Source organism: Nyctereutes procyonoides, unplaced genomic scaffold, assembly GCF_905146905.1.
Source record: "Nyctereutes procyonoides isolate TBG_1078 unplaced genomic scaffold, NYPRO_anot_genome, whole genome shotgun sequence".
NCBI classification, from domain to species: domain Eukaryota; kingdom Metazoa; phylum Chordata; class Mammalia; order Carnivora; family Canidae; genus Nyctereutes; species Nyctereutes procyonoides.
The window spans coordinates 15,354,783-15,374,095 of record NW_026575141.1 but is presented as its reverse complement, the minus strand read 5'-3'; the positions used below and the strand labels follow the sequence as shown (position 1 = coordinate 15,374,095).

Genomic DNA, 19,313 nt, shown 5'->3' with positions numbered 1-19,313 from the left:
CATTGTGTGAAGCCTCTGTTTAAAAATCAACTCAAATTATAACTGGGGACCTGACTATATACCTGTAATTTAACCATATAATCAGTTTTTACTGGATGAGGCCAAAACGTTTTCCCTATGTATAAGGGGTGCGTTTTTTTTTGTAAGGTGTGGTGAGATCAGTGTTGTTTAGTGGGGGAGGTTGGATTTTTATGACGAGGCGGGTGTTGTGAGGGCTGATTGGTCTTTGGTGCGCGTTGGTTTTTTTTTTTGTGTGGCGGGTGGTGGCTTGTTGGGGGATTTGTGGGGTGGACGGCTGGGTGGGTGTTGGCTGGATAGCGGTGGTTAGGGGTGGGGGGAGTTATTTGTTTGCATGAGGTGGGTTAGTTGGGTTTTTAGGCGGGGTTGGTTGGGTGATGCGGAAGGGTTGGGTGGTAGTGCTTATGTAGTGGTAGTGGGTGGTGCATGCGTCAATGGTGGGGGGTTTACTATTTGCTATGTTGGGAGAGGGGTGGTTGAGGGGGATGTGCGAGGTTTGGGAGGGGTAAGGAAATGAATAGTAGACGGGGTTTGGGAGCGGGTGGGTGGGTGGTGAGTCGGCGTGTGCTGCTTGTCGTTTTATTTGGTGTGGGCTTAGGATTGGGGTGCCGGGGCATTCCCGTGTCTAAGTTGGGAGGGTTTTGCTTTGGAGGTGTGTGTGGTTGGGTCCGGGGGTGGGGGGGTTGAAGGACCGGATGTGGTGTGCGTATGGTGCACTATGTTTTGGGGCGATTTTCAAACGTGGTATTGTGGTTGGCGTGGATGGGTGATGGGTTGTGGGGGGGGGGTGTACGGGGGTTGTTTTTGGGGGTAATCACAGGTCTCCTATGGTCGGAGAGGCTGATTCGGGGCTCAGGTAGGCATGTGGGACGGCGTGGGGCTGAATTGGGGGGGAGGAGCGGGAACTATGGGGGTCTCGGGGCATGCAGGAGGGAGCCAGGGGGATATGCTGTTGGTTTGGAGTGGGTAGGATAGGGTTGAGGATTCGTTTCATTTCATACCAGAAAACCAACGGGACATTGATAGGCAACAGGGTGATGTCATGGGGGTTGGGCGGGGCGGGTTCAGCAGCGGAGGGGGATACGTTCAGGCGTTGTGAGTATTTTGGGTGGTTTGGCGCGTAGTTGGGGTGACTGGGGGGGAGGTGTTTTTGAACTGCTTGTTGGGCCAGGCGGGTTGTATTTTGAGGGTGAAGTCTTATGTTTGGTGTGTTCTGGATTTTTCAGTCAGGAAGAAGGGCGAGGGGGTGGGGGGATGGGTTGAGTGGAGGGGGTTAGTTGATTGTAGGTGTGGGTGTGTTGAGCGCTTGGGGTCGGGGACACACATTGCCGGGTTGGGGGGGAGGAATTTTGTTACAGTACCCGGGGTCTTGAAATTATGTGGGAGGCGTTGGTGGCTGCGTTTAGCACTGTGGTTAATAAAATTTAAGAGTCTTTCAGTTAAATGATTTTTGCATCATCCTAGTGGGCATGGCTTTGTGAAGGCACTTTTGGACACAAGACTAATGAAAATATCAATATAGTTTTTAAAAAATACTATATGTAGGTGTAAAGTTAATAGCAAGTCACATAGAAAATGCTTTCTCAAGGGAGGGAGAGAAAAATCCCAATAGTATTTTAAGATTAAGACAACTGTCTAAATCTCAAAGTATACATATTTCAGATAATGAGATAATCTGCACTGTGAGGGACTCGATGTTTGTGTCCCCCTCACCTCAAATTCTTCTTTGAAACCCATTCTTCAATTTGTCAGTATTCAGAAGTGGGGAGAAGTATTCAGAAGTTTGGGAGGTGATAAGGTCATGGGGGGAGAAGTCTCATGAATAGGGTTAGTGTCCTTATTAAAGAAGCCTCAGAGATCTCCCTTGTCCCTTCTGCCATGTAATGACAGAGCAAGAAGACAGTAGTCTGTGAACCAGGAAGCAGGCTCTTACCAGACACCAAATCTGTTGGCACCTTGATTTTTGACTTCTCAGCCTCTGGAACTGTAAGAAGTAAATTTCTGTTTTTTTGATAAACCATATAGTCTCTGGTATTTTGTTATAGCAGCCTGAATGGACTATGCTCACTTAAAAATGAGAAGTTTCAAAAAAAAAATAAATGAATAAAAGAAGTTTCAAATACAGTGTGGTTAAAATGGTGAAGTCATTTTTATTTCAGTACTTGACAAAATACCCCATAAAATTCAAAACTTCTACCATTATACAAAAATAGGTCTCTACAAGTGATAGTATCTGTCTTCATCACCAGTAGCAAATATATTAGGGCAGAAACATGTAATTCAGTAGCCTTATAAGAAAAGTGCTGGACACCTCAAGCTACACATTCAGCAGTATCATAATGCGCAAAAGTTTAATCTTTTCACCCATTCGATAAATACACAAGTCTTATAATTTAATCATTTAAATTAGCATTCCACAAATATACATGTAATTTAATGATTATTGTGCATGAATACATACACAATGCTAATATGTACAAATTCCAGTTTGTTTTCATGTGCTGGCAAGAGATTTGTATACAATCATAAGCTGTGTTCATATTGATCCCGCTGAATATCCACAATACAAAAGCACAAAAGAATGGACTTACAAAAGGGATTTTGTTTAAAATCACTGATTCATGTTTCAAAGGATTATCTTCTCATGCCAGCATGAAACTGGGTTGAACCTATGAGAGAAAAACAAGACGTAAAATATTTTAAAATAAATTGCTGCCCTTTGCCAGACTAATTAGAACAGGCATACCATGGTGATACTGCAAGTTTGTTTTCAGACTATTGCAATCAAGTGACTATTCAATAGAGTCAAATAAATTTTTGTTTTCCCATGCAAATAAAAATTATGTTTACACTATGCTATAGTCTCTTAATTGTTTATGTAATAGCATTATGTCTAAAATTACAATGTACATACCTTTAACACTTTATTATTAAAAAGTGCTAATCATCATCTAAGCTTATGATCTTTTTGCTGGTAGAGGGTCTTGATGTTGAAGGCTGCTGACCATGTTGGCTGCTGAAGACTAGGGTGGCTGTGGCAATTATTTCATATAAAAATGATATTTGCTGCGCCAATTGGCTCTTCTTTCATGAACAATTTCTCTGTAGCATGTGATGCTGTCTAATACCATTTTACTCAGTTTAGAACTTTCAAAACTGGAATCAATCCTCTCAAACTCTGCTATTTTATCTACTAAATTTATGTAATATTATAAATCCTTTGTTATCGTTTCAACAATCTTCACAGCATCTTCACTAAGAACAGATTCTATCTCAAGAGATCACTTTTTTTTTTTTTTGCTCTTCCATAAGCAACCCCTCAACCATTAAAAAGTTTCATCATAAGATTGCAGCAATTTAGTCCCATCTTCAGGCTCTACTTTTAGTTGTCCTACTATTTCCACCACAACTGCAGTTACTTCTGCCACAGAAGTCAATACTTCAAAGTCAGGCACCAGGTTTGAAATCAACTTCCAAACTCCTGTTCATGTTGATATTTTGACTACTTCTCATGAATCACAAATGTTTTTACTGGCATCCAGAATGGTGAATCCTTTCCAGAAGGTTTTTGGTTTACTTTGCTCAGATCTGTCAGGGAAATCTCTATCTATGGTTGCTAGAACCTTACAAAATATACTTTATAAAGTATAAGACTTGAAAATCAAAATTACTCCTTGATCCATGGGCTGCAGAATGGATGTTGTGTTAGCAGGCATGTAAACATTAATCCTGTTTTAAATCAGAGCTCTTGGGTGAGCAGGTGTATTATCAATGAACAGTAATATTCTGAAATCTTTTTTCCTGAACAGATCTCAACAATGGGCTTAAAATACTTAGTACACCATGTTGTAAAAAGATGTGGTGTTCTATCCAGATGTAACACAGGCAGAGCAGATTTACCATAACTCTTATGGACTCTAGGATTTTTGAAATGGTAAATGAGCACCGGCTTCAACTTAAGTTACCAGCTGCATCAGTCCCCGAGAAGAGAGTCAGGCCATCCTCTGAGGCTAGACACTGACTCTTCATCTCCAGCTATGACAGCCCTAGATGGCATCTTCTTCCAAAAGAAGGCTATACTGTCTACATTCAGCATCTATTATTAAGTGTAGCCACCTTCATGAATTATCTTAGCTACATGTTCTGGGTAACTCAGAGCTTCTACATCAGCACTTGTTGCTTCACCTTGCACTTTACGCTATGAAGACTTCTTTCCTTAAAACACATCAACCAACTTCTGCTTGCTTCAAACTTTCTTCTACAGCCTCATTAACTCTTTCAGCCTTTATAGAATTGAGGAGAGTTAGGGCCTTGCTCTGGATTAGACTTTGGAATAAGAGAATGTTGTGGTTGGTTTGATATTCTACCCAGACCACTAAAACTTTCTCCCTATCAGTAATAAGGCTGTTTGGCTTTCGTATCATTTGTATGTTCACTGGTGTAGCACTTTTAATTTCCTTCAAGAACTTATCTTTTGCATTTATACCTTGGCTCTTTGGTGAAATCTTGGCTTTTGACTTGCCTTGCTCACTGATTTTTTTTTTAAGATTTTATTTATTCATGAGAGACACAGAGATAGAGGCACATAGGCAGAGGGAGAAGCAGGCTCCTCACAGGGAGCCCAGTGTGGGACTCGATCCCCAAACTGGGACCAGATCACGTCCTGAGCCAAAGGCAGACGTCCCACCGCTGAGCCACCCATGCATCCCATTCCTCACTAAGCTTAATCATTTCTAGCTCTTGATTTTAATAAAGTGAGATGTGTGACTCTTTCATGTGAATACCTAGAGACCATTGTAGGGTTATTAAACTGGTTTAATTTCAACATTGCTGTGTTTCAGGAAATAGGGAGACTCAAGGAGAGGAAAATAGAGGCATGGCTGGCTGGTTGGTGGAACAGTCAGAACACATATATTTATTAAGTATGCTGTCTAATATGGGCACTGTTTGTGGTGCCTCCAATACAATTACAATAGCAACATCAAAAATCACTGAGCACAGGTCTAATGAAAAAGTCTAAAACATTTGTGAGAGTTACCAAAATGTGACAGAGACATGAAAGTGAGCAAATGTTGTTGGAAAACTGGCACCAAGAGAGGTGCTCAGACACAGGGTTGCGATAAACCTTCAATTTGTAAAAAATGCTTATCTGCAGAGTGCAATAAAGTGAAGGACAATAAAAAACAAGGTATGTCTGTAGTGATTTCAGATTAGTTTTCTACCTACACCAGATTAACTAGTTCATGAAGGGCAGAAGATTAATATTACCCTTCATTAAAAAAATGCTTTTTGGGGCCCCTGAGTGGCTCAGTTGGTTAGTAGCTTGGGTCTCCATCTTGATCTCAGGGTTGTGAGTTAAAGCCCTGCATGGGGTTCTGTGCTGGGCTGAAGAGCCTATTTTTAAAAAAATAACCAATAAAAAATGCTTTTTATTTTTCTAAAAACATCTTATTCATACTTGAACTGACTTTAATTTTTTTAGATTTTAGATTTATTTGAAAGAAAGAGCACGTGCACATGAGTGGAGGCAGTAGAGGGAGTGAATCTTCACAGCAGACTCCCTGTTGAGCCCAAAGCCCAATGAGGGGCTTGATCTCATGACCCATGAGATTATGACCTGAGATGAAACCAAGAGTTAGATGCTCAACTGACCAAGCCACCTAGGCACCCCTGAGCTGATTTTTAGAAGAGATTTTGAATATATATTCAAAAGTCACTGTGGCTCTACAGCAAGGTAAAACTAATGTTAAGATTCTCTTTGAAGTACCCAGCAGGTTGAATGTTCTATCCTATACCTCTTGCCTCTTGAAAAATCTTTTGGTCTTTAAAATCTGAGTCTTGTGAAATCTCAAATGCTCAAAACAAAATATAAACCAAACCAAACCATACCAGACAAAGTCCAGCTATGATAATAACAGTTTCATATGACTACAAGTTGCTTGGGTTAGGTGATTTCTTGTATGAGGAGACAAACTCCTAAAAATAACCTGCTGGGGATCCCTGGGTGGCTCAGCGGTTTGGTGCTTGCTTTCAGCTCACGGCGTGATCCTGGAGACCCAGGATCTAGTCCCACGTCGGGCTCTCTGCATGGAGCCTGCTTCTCCCTCTGCCTGTGTCTCTGCCTCTCTTTCCCTCTCTCTGTGTATATCATGAATAAATTTTAAAAATCTTAAAAAAAAACCAACCCTGATGTTAGTGCTACCTAGTTTGTGAGAATAGTAGGAAAAAAACGGTCTTTCACAAAAGTAAAAACAAAATATAAAAGTAGATTTTAAATTAATTTAAAGCACATTAAATTAAGAAGCACATAAATTAATTTGTGTGCACATAAAGCACATAATTTAAGCACATAAATTAATCTAATGCACTTTAAGAAGATTCAAACCACTGAATCGAGTGAATTTGAAGGGAGATAGGGAAAAGAGATTGTCCCACAATGAATAAGGAATCCACACATCTATTAAGTACAAATTTTTTTTTTGTTTTTGAACAGAGGGGAAAAAAGGTCATACTTATAGTCTTTTGAATGGAATAGGTTTCATGGATCATGCATAAAAAGCACTGGGTCCTAGTAGGGATAATGGCTGCATTAAATGCTTAAGATACTTGCTTCCTTCTCTCATCTCCCCACCCCTAATTTGCATGCCAACATATTACGGTTATTGACCAATGAACAATGTGGGGGTGAAGGGTGCTGACCTCTTACACAGTCAAAAATCCATGTACAACTTTTGACTTCCCCAAAACTTAATAGCCTACAGCTAAGAAAGCCTTATAGGTAACAGAGTCCATTAACACATATTTTTATATTATATCTTGTATTCTTTTTTTTTTTTTTTTTTTTTTTAATTTTTATTTTTTTATTTAATTTATGATAGGCACACACAGAGAGAGAGAGGCAGAGACACAGGCAGAGGGAGAAGCAGGCTCCATGCACCGGGAGCCCGACGTGGGACTCGATCCCGCGTCTCCAGGATCGCGCCCTGAGCCAAAGGCAGGCGCCAAACCGCTGCGCCACCCAGGGATCCCTATATCTTGTATTCTTACAATAAAGCTAGAGAAAAGAAAACAGTAAGAAAATCGTAACACAAAATACATTTACAATTACTGTAGTGTATTTAGTGAGAAAAGTCTGTATATAAGTGGCCCTGTGCAGTTCAAACCTGTGTTTTTCAGGAGCATATACTTAGGAACATGTTCTCCAGCAGACTCGTAAGCCTCAGGACTTTGTACACTGGTGCCTGTTGTGCATTTCATCTAATCAATCAGAGTAGGGAATCTATTTTTTGTGGGAGTGAAATCTGAGGTGATAAATCATCTCTTGAGTTAAATTCCTAAGTCTAACCTGGTAACTCATGAACTAAACTCTAAGATTTGATTATCTAATGAGGAAGGTCAAAAAGTTTCAGAAAGAGAATGGAGAGCTCTGGGTTGGTCCAGCACTATGGGGCTGCTAATAATAATAATAATACATATGGTAAAGCTGAGAGTACCTGACTGTACAGTTCCAAGTCGTCTCTGTAGGGCTTCTAGCCGTGTGATATAATCTGTCAGGGCTCTGTCGGGGTCATAATTCTGAAGCTGAGAACATGCTAATGAACTCGGATTTAAATCAGCCGGAGGGCCTGGGTACCTATGAAATTAAAAATATGAACATGAAGCCAAATTATCCACAAAGCAAGTAATGTAACAACCTGCTTCCACCCTGCCCTCAAAAGATAAATCTGTAACTTGAGTTATGAACATAAACTGGCAAGAAGAGTCAGAATTCACATTTGAATGTTTCTGTACTATGTGTCTTCAGTTGGTCCATAGGTAGCAAAGTATTTGGCTTTGCAGATATGTAGTTCTTGGTTTGACTATGAACTTCAGTTTTCTAATGTGCAAGGCTGAATGTGGATTAGAGATTCTGAATGTATATAATCCAGGATCAGAGAAGGCTCCAATAATCATTAATTATTGTTATAATTATGTTATTATGTAATATATCTAATATAAATATTAATGTCATCCCTATATTTTCCAGTGATCTTACTAAGAATCAGATACTTAATATTTTTATATTATTAGGGTTAAAAACTGAAACTAGAGAGAATTGTAACTTTGCAATATTAGCATGTGTGTGGCCATGCTAAAAATAGATGTATATAATTTGTTAGTTCTTGTCTAGTGATAACACCTGATATGTTCTTCTAGATTCATAAGCATGTTCATAATCATTCTTTTCTTCACTTAGTTGGCTGACATGTCCTGTCAGCTCAGCATTTTGCCCCAGTAGTCTTTCAGTCAATGAGCCTCAATAAGTACTTGGGGACCTAAGCGTAGAAAAGCTAGGCTTAATCTGTACCCTCAAATGTCTGAGCTTGTGATGCATAAGGCAAAAAAATTTCTAATAAACTCAAGGCAGCTATTAAATCGACATAAAAGTGGCCAATACAATGCTTGTTGCAAAAGTCCTCAAGAAACACTGTATGTACAAATGCATCTTATCATGTAGACTTTAGAGGTTTTTTTTTTTTTTTTCATAATCCCCTGAGACTGTTAATTGTAGTTAATACTTTTCCCAATATCTAACCACAGCATCTACCAAAAGAGATACCTGGTCAGTTCAGTTTCCTATATCCTTGGAAACCAGGTATAAATCCAAAAAGTACTTTTGATTCTGAGCCTTAGATTATATACAACATATGCAACTAAAGATACATCTAGTTATTTCGATGCAAAGGAGTCAAAGCCCTAACACTGTACTCCATTCTCTGTTAAAAATTAGTATAGGTAGCTACTCCAGGCATGCTTATCAAATTCTTACCTATTTTGAAAAGGTAAAGGAGACCTAGGATAGTCCAGCTCTGATCTTGATCGATATGTAGTGTGTCTTGGTTCTCCATAGAGCTCCAGCCCACCAGAAGAATGATAAAATGGGTCAGTCTTTTCAGCACCTAAAGTATCCCAAAATGGACCACATTGTAAAGGAAAAAAAATATTAAGCCCTTGAAAAATTTCTACAAAACAGATAAAGGCTCAAAGGACTATAATACTGTATTATACAACACTACCTCCTATTTATACTCAATTTCAGTTATTCTTTCTAAAGAAGAGAAAAAACAATAGAACTATTAGTTTTCCCTTGAATATAAGTATTTCTGACAATCTGGAACTATACCTCAAAGAAAATAAACTATTTAATCGGAATATTTTCTTTTTAAAAGATCTCTTCCTAGTTATAATTAGAGGTGAAGTGAGGGGTATTTGAGTGTGTGTAGTTTCGGGAAAAAGATGATGTGGATAAAAAATATTACATCACACCATTCTACTTTTATTAGAAAAAACCTGAAATCAAGATTTGCTAACTTATAGCACAGAACTCCTTATGGTATAGATTTCAGCTGTTTCTGTGTAAGGATGCATATTTCAAGGCACTTTGTTTAGGATACCAAATATATTTCCTCTTTCTCTGCTTGGTTACTGGTAGAATATGTAAAGGTGGTTTAATACCAATACATAGCTGCATTAATACAGTTACGCTGTGTGCCTGAAACTCTGTATACTCCCCAGCTTCTGAGTTCATCCACATGCCTAAAATGTTGAAATTCGAATGTTTGTTTCCACTTTTAGGTGTAGACAGAAGGAATCTTAACTGTTACCATTATATACAACCTATATGTAAACTCAGAAACATAAATACTGCTAAATTGTGAAAACTTCAAACCATAAATTCCATAAAACTGAGTAACAGCAATCCTATCTGGAATCAAACTCTTACATGCAGTTCTTAAGGGGTGCTGGCTCTGCCACTTCCTACTGGGTAATCCGGGGGCAAACAAATGCTTCCCATGCCTTAGTTTTTCTTCTATAAAGTGAGAATAACAGTAGCCGTGCTTATATCAAAGGATTGGGAGAATAAATGAGAATACGTGGAAAAAGCAGGGCTTAGTACAGACTAAGCAGTCCATAAAAATCAGCTCTCTTTACTCTTTAAAACAGCAAAGTCCCCAGCTCTGTTGGTATAGGGCTCTGGTCTTTGGACAACACAGGTCCCAGAACACATTATTTGGAATATATTACACAAACAGTAATTTTGAGAGAATCATAAACACAAGAAATCCTATTTTGACTTCACCTGGATTCAGTCCAAAGCCATCCCTGTTAATATTGATGGAACCAGAACTTGTGACTCGTTGCCACCGTCGAACCAAAAATTTCATTCTAAAAAAGATGCCAAGAAAAATTTCACAGCACATATATAATGGAAAGAGTATAAATACACATATCCCACAAAATGATGTCAAACATCTGAATATGAACACAGAACAACTTTCAACACAGTCACATGACTGCCTAATCTAAAATCATGCAAATGTTCTCTGGTTTGTGGCAAAATAAACTGGAAGAGAATAGACTGGCTTCCCAAGATGCAGCAGAGGTCTCTTCTGTTGCCAGCACTAGGTTCTGACTTCAGAGGTTTAGGACACAAAGAAATGAAGGGCAAAAACCGAAAAAAGAAAAGTGGATGAGCAAAGAAAGGATGAGAAATAATCAAAGAGAAAAGAATGGGGTGCCTGGGAGATCCCTGGGTGGCTCAGCGGTTTAGTGCCTGCCTTCGGCCCGGGGTGTGATCCTGGAGACCCGGGATTGAGTCCCATGTCGGGCTTCCTGCATGGAGCCTGCTTCTCCCTCTGCCTGTGTCTCTGCCTCTCGCTCTCTTTCTCTCTGTGTCCCTCATGTATAAATAAATAAAATCTTAAAAAAAAAAAAAAAACTTAAAAAAAAAAAAAAGAATGGGGTGCCTGGGTGGCTCAGTTGGTTAAGCATTTGCCTTCAGCTCAGGTCATGATCCCGGAGTCCTGGGGTTGGGCCCTGTTGGGTTCCCTGCTCAGCGGGGAGTCAGCTTCTCCCTCTTCCTGCCCCCTGTTTGTGTTCTCTCTCTCACTTTCTAACAAATAACATCTTTTTTTTTTAAAAAAAAAAAGATAAAAGAATGGAGATTATCATGCAAATGAGATGGAATGAGAATAAACAGACCTTCACCCTGGCAGTGAGACTAAGCTGGGAAAGCTGGAAAATAAGTGCGGCCATGGGATCAGGGCCAAAAAACAATAAGGCTTTAAAAGGAATGGGGGTAGGAGTGTTGCAGATCAGCTATAGCGAGGTGCTGCCTCCCCTACCCTGGCCCAAGGAACTTTCTGGAACACTAATTTTGATTTCTTAATTCCAATCAGTTGCAAAGCTCAGTTTTAGGAGGGTGAAAATACAATAAACATACAGGAGGGCAAAAAAGAGGGAGTTAGAATGCAGTCCTTTATTAGCAACTGGCTTTCATGGAACCCTCTCAAATTCTTCCAATAAAATTAATAACTAACTCCTGTGACCTGTCACTTAGTGCCTAAGTTATGAGCATACTGGTTTTTCCTACTAGGAAGTGAGCTGTCTTTAGGGATTTTGGTAAGGTTTGTATTTTTTCTTCATCAGTAAGTGCATCATCTAGCACTTAACCCTATACAGTGTACAAGGTAATGAAAGGAATGGAAGATAAGGAGAAACTGGAACCACCTGACAACAATGTGAAGGAGCAGAGGCAAGGAGGGTCTCAGACCATTAATAAAATAAAATGTGAGCTTCCTTTACAGAGCCCACATGGATGAGACTTGGGAGCCCTGGGTGACTGTCCTAGCTCTACCACTACTGGCTTTGCAATCCTTCTGTGTGCCTCAGTTTCCTCATCTGTGAGATGGTATTCTAAACTAGGTGATCTCAGACAACTTCTAGTTAAAAAATTCTGTCATATTTTTCAAGGAAAAGACAGGTCAAGGATAAAGGACAAAACCCTCTGAAGACCTAAAATCATCAAATGTGATCTGATAGGAAGAACTTTAAAAACTAAAAATTCTTCTGAGACTGTCTGGTTCCTATATAAATAAAAGGGAGGGGAAGTATGAAGAAGCCTAGGGGCCTGAGTATGAAGAAGCCTAGGGGCCTGAGTATATATCACCCAGGTGAGAGTTTGAACTCTCCAAACTCTGAGAAAGTTTGGTATATATCACCTAGGTGAAGTCAGGACTCAGACTCCCTTCAGTGGGGAGTCCTGAGTGGCTCCATTTCAATCACACACAGAATGAGTACCAGAGTTCCTAGCCTGGAACTACTAGAGGAAGAGTTACAAAAGCACTAGCATAGTCCAATGCCCTAAAGGCTAACCTTCGGTTTGAATGCAGATGTTAGGCCAGGGCTTTGTGTAGCTGAACCCCATGAGTGGGTTATTCTAGCAATGAAGAAAATGAACGTGTAGCCTAAGTAATTTTTCAAAAACATTTTTTTCCCTTTTGTGATTCCTTTTATTTATAGGTCTGAGCTAGTTCATAGCCTTATTCAGAGTTAAAAAATAAAACAAAACCAAAACACAATCCAGATGGGATGTGCCAGCTCTGAGTTACTAGCTACCTGCACCTGGGAAGCCCTTTTCATAGGATCTTCATGGTGCAATATAAGGTATCCCTGGCTACAAGAATGAAAGAAAGAAATCGGCATGTTTTATTGATGATAAATGTCTCATACTACATGAATACAGAGCATACTAGGCAGAGAAAGGAGAGGATTAAAAATCTAAATCCTTTCAGATTCTATTAAAATGCATTTTATTTCCAACACTTTACCTAGAAATTGCCATGGACACTCTGACGGCTGACCGAAACCTGGTGAAGCCCCTTGGACGATTGGTGATCACCTCTAGGTCTGTGAAGGCTGGCTGTCCCCCCATCCGGGCCAGCAGAGCCAGGGTGGCATCTTCACATTCCTGGAACCCACCCAGTAATAGCAGCAGGTATTTCTTCTGATAAATGAGAGCTTTCCGAAAACTTTCTGCCCTCAGGTATTTACCATAAATTCTCTATGTTAAAAAAAAAAAAGGGAAGAACATAAAGACATTATTGAAAAGCCATTCAAATTGTTCTCTAGGGGAAGATAACATAGATTTTATTTTACAAAAGTACTAGTAGTGGAATGGCAGATATCCTACTACTGTTTTCCATTTGATCAGCAAAGTTGAAGGTAAAGATAATCAACCTTAGATTTTACATTTCTGCCTCTTTTTGGTCCATGGAATGTGACTACAAACCTTATATTTAGGTTTGGGGTTTCATTTTGGAGTTTAGGCTCTATTCATCATATTCATTGCAAATATTTTTGTCATTCCATTATTATCTCAGTTTTTTCTCCTCTAACTGCACAGAGCTACTTTTATTATTATGGTCGCTAATCTTTTTTTTCTTTAAAGTTTTCAATGTTAATGTTCTCTGTCTCTTCAAGAAGCATAAATTTATGTTCACTCCATAGTTAAAAGAAATATTCCAAACACTTTTCTTTCTGTTTTGGATTTTATGTTAACGGATTAAAAGCAGTTTTAACTACAGTATTCATTATAGTCAGGAGAAAGGCAGTTCAGAGGGTTTACCATCTTACAGAACATGATGCTCTGGTATTGAATGTAGTAGAGCTTTTGTTGGCAGTAGAAATGAAACTTTCTGTTGGTCTTCAGGGATGAAATGGTGGAAAGCAGGACCGTGAGCTCGCGGTGCTGCCAGTACGGCATGCCTTGCCACCAAGTTTTTGTGACCAGCTGGAGGCCTGCACTCATGAGGCACATCGAATAGTGAGAGACTTAGAGGCAGCCTGAGCGCCACCTAAATTTCTTTACTCTGTTCAGTTAAGGTTAGTGAGAGATGAAACAAGGCAAGAGGACCAGCCTTGGTACATGTTTAGATGGAAGATGTTTCCTACCTTTATAGTGGCATGCTCTGAATCAGGGCTCAGGTTGTGAAGTAAAGTTTCATTTCTTAGTTCAGCTTTCAGTTTATACACTTCAGCTTCTGCTCTTTTCAAGGATTTTTGGAGAGTCAACTTTTCTCTGTTCCAGATTTCTTTTTCAGAAGCAATGATGGCTTCAATGCTGGCACCACCACTGAATGAAAACCTGGAAGACTGCAGAAACGAGAGCCCACTTACATGAGTTTTAGGAATAAGTCTCTGAAGAAAAATCTAAATTAAACACATTAAAGGTATCCCCTATGGGATCTCAGCTTTCCAATCTCAGAGAGGGAGAGTTCAACAGCAATCTCAATTGATAGTAAAGAATATACATTAAGGATATGGTCCTTTGCTTAGTAGATTAATTTTAAAACAAAATCTCTATGGAAGCCTCACCCAAAAGACAGTGCTTAGATTTTTGCAGAGCTTTGAACTATAAAGTCTAGAGACTTAATAAATGGACCATCTGGGTTCAAATGTAGAGCCTAACCCTGAAACAGCGGCTTGGGGGAGTGCAGAAAAAAAAACCCGGCATATACACAGGGAAGTGGATCCATGCAGAAGCTCTGTGCATGTGTTATCCTGTATTTGTCTCAGGAGTCCTTTCTATCTTTATATTATATTCCTATCTTTATATTACAGAAGCTAGCAATTTATTTTGTAGTTTTTAACTGGAAAAAAATTTAAATAAACTGCTAGAGTGGTTTATTAGACTGAAATAAATAATTTAATGGCATCTTTCACTTGAGTCACAAGCATAATAACTGATAATTAACTGATGAGGAACAGTCAGAATTCACATTTGAACATTTCTTAACATGGACCCACTGGTGGTTCATAGGTAGCAAAGTATCTGGCTTTGGAGATAAGCAGTTCTTGATTGGACTACAGACTTCAGTTTTCTCATGTGCAAGACTGAATGTGGATTAAAGATTCTGAATGTACAGAACCCAGGATCTGGCCCAGAGAAGGCCCCCAATAAATGATATCTATTATTATCATTATTATTGTCATCTCTCTACCATTTTTCAATGATCTTACTAAGAATCAGATATCTAATATTTTTTATTAGAGTTAAAAATTGAAACTAGAGAGTAGAAATTGTAACTCAGCAATATTTCTAACATGGTCACACTAAAATCAGACGTACATAATCTCTGCCAGCTCCTATCTGTCGATACCGCCTGATTTGTTCTTCTAGCTTCATAACTGTATTTCTCAAATCATTCTTTTCTTCTGTCAGTTGGCTGATATGTCCTGTCAGCTCAGCATTTTGTCTTAGCAGTCTTTCAGTCAACGAGCCACAAGAAGTACCAGGGGACACTAAACCAGGCTAGAAAGAGAAAATGGTACTAAGGTCGTGTAAGCACAGATGTTTATGAACAATGCACATCAACATGTGAGCAGACACTGAGAACACCAGATTTCATGATGAAGTGGTGCTTGAACTGAGTCTTAAATAACTAGGAAGCATTTCATAGGTAGGAAAGAAGATAGGGAAGAGCATATTAAGCAGAAGGAATAGCATGTGTAAAGGCACAAGGGTTTTGTTGGAGAGTGTGTTGCTTTTCAGGAGCTACAGGTTGCTTGGTTACGTTAGAGTAAAGGCTGCCTTCACTTTATAGATAATAGACCTAAATGGAGGCAGGAGAGCCCTAAAGGCTTTCAGAGTGTGCTACAAACAAAATTTATGTCTTAAAATATTCCTTTGGGGGCACATGAGTGGCCCAGTCAGTTAAGCATCTGCCTTTGGCTTGGGTCATGATTCCAGAGTCCTGGGATCGAGCCCTGTGTCAGGATCCCTGCTCAGTGGAGAGTCTGCTTCTCCCTCTCCCTCTGCCCACCTCCTGCTCATGCTCTCTCAAATAAATAAAATCTTAAAAAAAAAATTCCTTTGCTAGCAGCGTGCACAGTACAGTAAATTAGGGAAGATAGATCCTGGTGTCAGTTGGACACATCAGGAAGTCATTACAATAGTTTACAATAGAAATACTGGAAGCCTGAATAAAGGCAATGACTAAGGGCACGTGGGATATTTAGGAAGTAAAAGCACAGGACTTCATTACTACTAGGATACACAAGTGAGAGTGAAGGAAGGTAGTCTAGGGTGACTTCCAAATTCCCAAAGTGGGCTCTGTCAGGACCAGAAACATGGGTTGGGGACAGAGGAGAAAAAAAAGAAGGCACAGTTTAGAATGTGCCTGTGAGGTTCCTAAGGGGTCACTATGAGGCACATTTCCCCAGAGAAAGAGTTCCTATAACTAATGGAAAATATAAATCTGGATTACAGGATAGAGGTATATAGACTAGAACCACAGACCACTAAAAGATAGAGATCTAAGTGGTGAGATCTTTATCACATTTATTCATTGTAGCCCAAAACCCAGGGTAGTAACTGGCACATAACACATGCCTTATGTAAGTATTTGTTCAATAAATAGGTCTACTGAGAACTCAGGCTGTGGGAATAAATGAGCTTTCACAGAGGAACAAAAATGGATCAGGATAGGAGGAAGAGGAATTCATGAAGGTGACTGATGAAAGAAATGGAAGAAATATACTGAGAATATACGGTCACAAAATATACTGAGAATATACTGTCACAAAAGGTAAAAAAAGGAGGTTTTTAAGGTGAGGGAGGTCAAAGGTATCAAATGCTACAAAAAAGTTAAAAAGACAGGGAATGAAAAGATTCATCAGATTAGTCAACTATGAAGACAATGGTGGCATTCTGTGGGTGGTTTTGAGAGTGGTGAGATAAGCCAGACTTGATTATCATAATCTTGAAACTTAATTATCATAATATAATAAAATGCCACTATAGTTATTCAACAATGATAATGAAAATTAATTTCCCCTCAAATTTTCATTATTGTCTGTTAGGGAAGAACAAATATTAATATTTAAATTAAAAGACAAAATTAAAACTCTTTAGAAAATACAGTGCCAGTTTCAAATGATTCACATAGCTCCATTAAATCTTTGTTATTGATATCTTATAAAGAGTTTTTAAAAGTTTTACCTCTTCCCCTGGCTGTCCGGTTAATTTTTGCAGTTGTAAAATAATTCCATCAATATTTTCCTGAACCCAAATGAAGTCTTCATCATCTGCTGTTTCAAACTGTAGTCTTCAAGGACAAAGACAAAAAGTCAAAACAGATCTTTCTCAATTAGTGGTGTTGACTAGCACAAACTTGACAGATCAGGTGACACTCTACTTTACTTGTTTTCTCCCTCACACTGAGTATTCTCTTTCCAGGGCTTAAGGTGCTGAGATATTTGTTTATAGGTAGAGTTTTGTTAAAGAATACCATCTTCTAATTTGAACATGCAGTAACTTTACAATTTCACTGTTCCCTGCCCCAGTGGCTAGCTATTACTGAGGGGCAGGTTTTACCCAGCTTGTGTAGAAGAATGTCATCTCTAAGGGTCAAGAGAAAAAAAAAAATCTAACCTATTGGAGGCTTTCTGGGCCAGATGCTGTAGTTTTGAAGCCACACATTGAAGCTTTTGTCTGATCATTTCTAATTCATGATTACAGCCAGTTCCTCCTTCATTCATTTCAATCAGTTTAAGATAGCTTGATTCCTTTGTCTCTCCTTCTATTTTCTGTTGAAGAACCCAATTTCTAGTTCGATCACTGGTTAAACTCCATGTAGTTGGCTAGCAATTTTCAACAGAAAAAGAAAAAGCAGTATCAATGAACAGCAAATCAACACAATTATGGTTTATACTCCAAATAAGCTTCTATGAATCTCCTTTTTAAATCATTTGTTCATAACTATTTAAGTAATTCAATCCAATAGCAGAAGTGTATGTTCAAAGGGCTGTAGTACTATCTCAAAAAACATTTTAATACAGTGTCAATTTACCTCATTAAGATTCTGATAGAGAATTCTTCTACTTTCTCGTTTTTCTTCTCGTTCTAGTTCTTGCTTCTGGAATTCCTGCATAATTCCCTGTAGTCGCTTTCCTTCAAGGTCTAACTTATAAACTTGTTGCCTTTTCTCTTCCAGCTGGCGCTGAAGATCTTCTACTTTGGACTGGAGCTCATGCATTTTTTTCTGTCCTTCAGTGTTGGCCTCTTGTTCTGTCTGCAACGTCTTCCTGTGAACCTGCCTATCCTTTTCCATCTGCTGTCTTGTTTGCAAAGAATCCAGTTTATATTTCTCAGTCTCATTTAACAATTCTACTATGCGACTGTGCTTCTCCTCTAGCTGTTTCTGTAGCTCTTTAAGGAGGTCCTCAGAGGGTAGGGAAGGCCGAGGCTGCCCACTATCATCACTGCTCTGCAGCTGAGCATGCAATTCCCGCTCCCTATCCAGGGTACTACTCATTTCCTGTATTCGAACTTTCTCAGATTCAAGAAGTACTTGAAGCTCTAAGTTTCGACCTCGTTCTTCTGATAACTGGGCATCATGTAGCACTCTTTGTGATTCTATTTTCTCCTGTGATTCATTTAGTAGTTGTTTCTGTTGCTCCAACAGTAGATTTAGCTGGATATTCCTTTGTTTCTGACCCTCAAGTGAAAATTTCAAATCCTTATAGGAGAAAGTTGAATTTAAGAATTTGTTAATATCATTAAAAGTCCTCTGTCAGTATAATTATTCTTTATTAATATTAAGATGGTAGTATTTGGTAATAGAACTGATTATCCAGTTTATTAACTTAAATTTTCAGTGGTTAGAGCATAATTATTTGGACAGCCAGATGATTTTCATCATAGAATATAAACAAAAGACAGGTAAGCTAAATAATACTTTCTCTCCAAATATTAATCATATTTAGTCAAGGAATATGAAGCAGTGTATATTCTTTCTAAAAACAATACCCTTTAAAAATACAAATATTTCCAATATATTGTGATATGAATTCCTGAAAAGCCTCATGTTGTCCAATGTCACACACTGAAAATAATATGGCTTATGGGGAAAGCAGGTTTAGGGACAAACTACTCAAAACTTACACAAATTTGTAATGATAAAAAACAGTAATCAGTACCCAAGGGGCTATCACGTTCTTTAGGTAAAGAGCTTACTATGCTAGGAGGCTACCAAGATGGACATTCAAAAAACCCCAGCAAAACAAAAGTAATAGGGCAGAAATGTCAGCTACGTAGTTTTTTAGCATACAGCTAGTGAGTACCATGTATGGACGGAAGTGGGCACTGTATGTGCAGTACAACCTGCCCTGAGCTGTGAGCTGTGCAAAGCTAGGGTGGGCCTCTTTCGAAGACAGTTCAGAGTGATAGGACTCATTTTAAATTTTTAAAAATATGGTAGTAAGGGCTCCTGCTGCCAGAGAGGTGTCACTATTCCCTATCCCTAGGGGAAAACAGGAACTAAAACTACTCTGCATTAAACTGAAATGGATGCCCCCCCCCCGCCCACCATCAAACTGTATATGCACAGAACTCAAATTCCCAAAACACACATTGTAGCAGAATAGTTTGTAGACACTCCTGGATGTAGCACAGCAAAAATGCACCCCACTAT

The 19,313-nt window shown here is 39.0% G+C and overlaps 1 protein-coding gene across 12 annotated transcripts in view; it reads right to left on the bottom strand.

Moving 5' to 3' along the window:
* Positions 1-2,148: 2,148 nt before the first annotated feature.
* AKAP9 (A-kinase anchoring protein 9) overlaps positions 2,149-19,313 on the bottom strand; it is a 195,387-nt gene continuing 178,222 nt past the window's right edge. For 11 of the 12 annotated variants that reach the window (XM_055307480.1, XM_055307482.1, XM_055307481.1 and 8 more), the window contains 10 exons: positions 17,691-18,359; positions 17,273-17,481; positions 16,841-16,946; positions 14,969-15,151; positions 13,792-13,992; positions 12,669-12,901; positions 10,139-10,224; positions 8,828-8,957; positions 7,512-7,651; positions 2,149-2,687 (listed from right to left, as the gene is read on the bottom strand). In XM_055307480.1, the coding sequence (XP_055163455.1) occupies positions 2,653-2,687; positions 7,512-7,651; positions 8,828-8,957; positions 10,139-10,224; positions 12,669-12,901; positions 13,792-13,992; positions 14,969-15,151; positions 16,841-16,946; positions 17,273-17,481; positions 17,691-18,359 (1,992 nt within the window). In that variant the 3' untranslated portion in view covers positions 2,149-2,652. The remainder of the gene's footprint in view (positions 2,688-7,511; positions 7,652-8,827; positions 8,958-10,138; positions 10,225-12,668; positions 12,902-13,791; positions 13,993-14,968; positions 15,152-16,840; positions 16,947-17,272; positions 17,482-17,690; positions 18,360-19,313) is intronic. The other variant, XM_055307488.1, reaches the window with a different exon arrangement.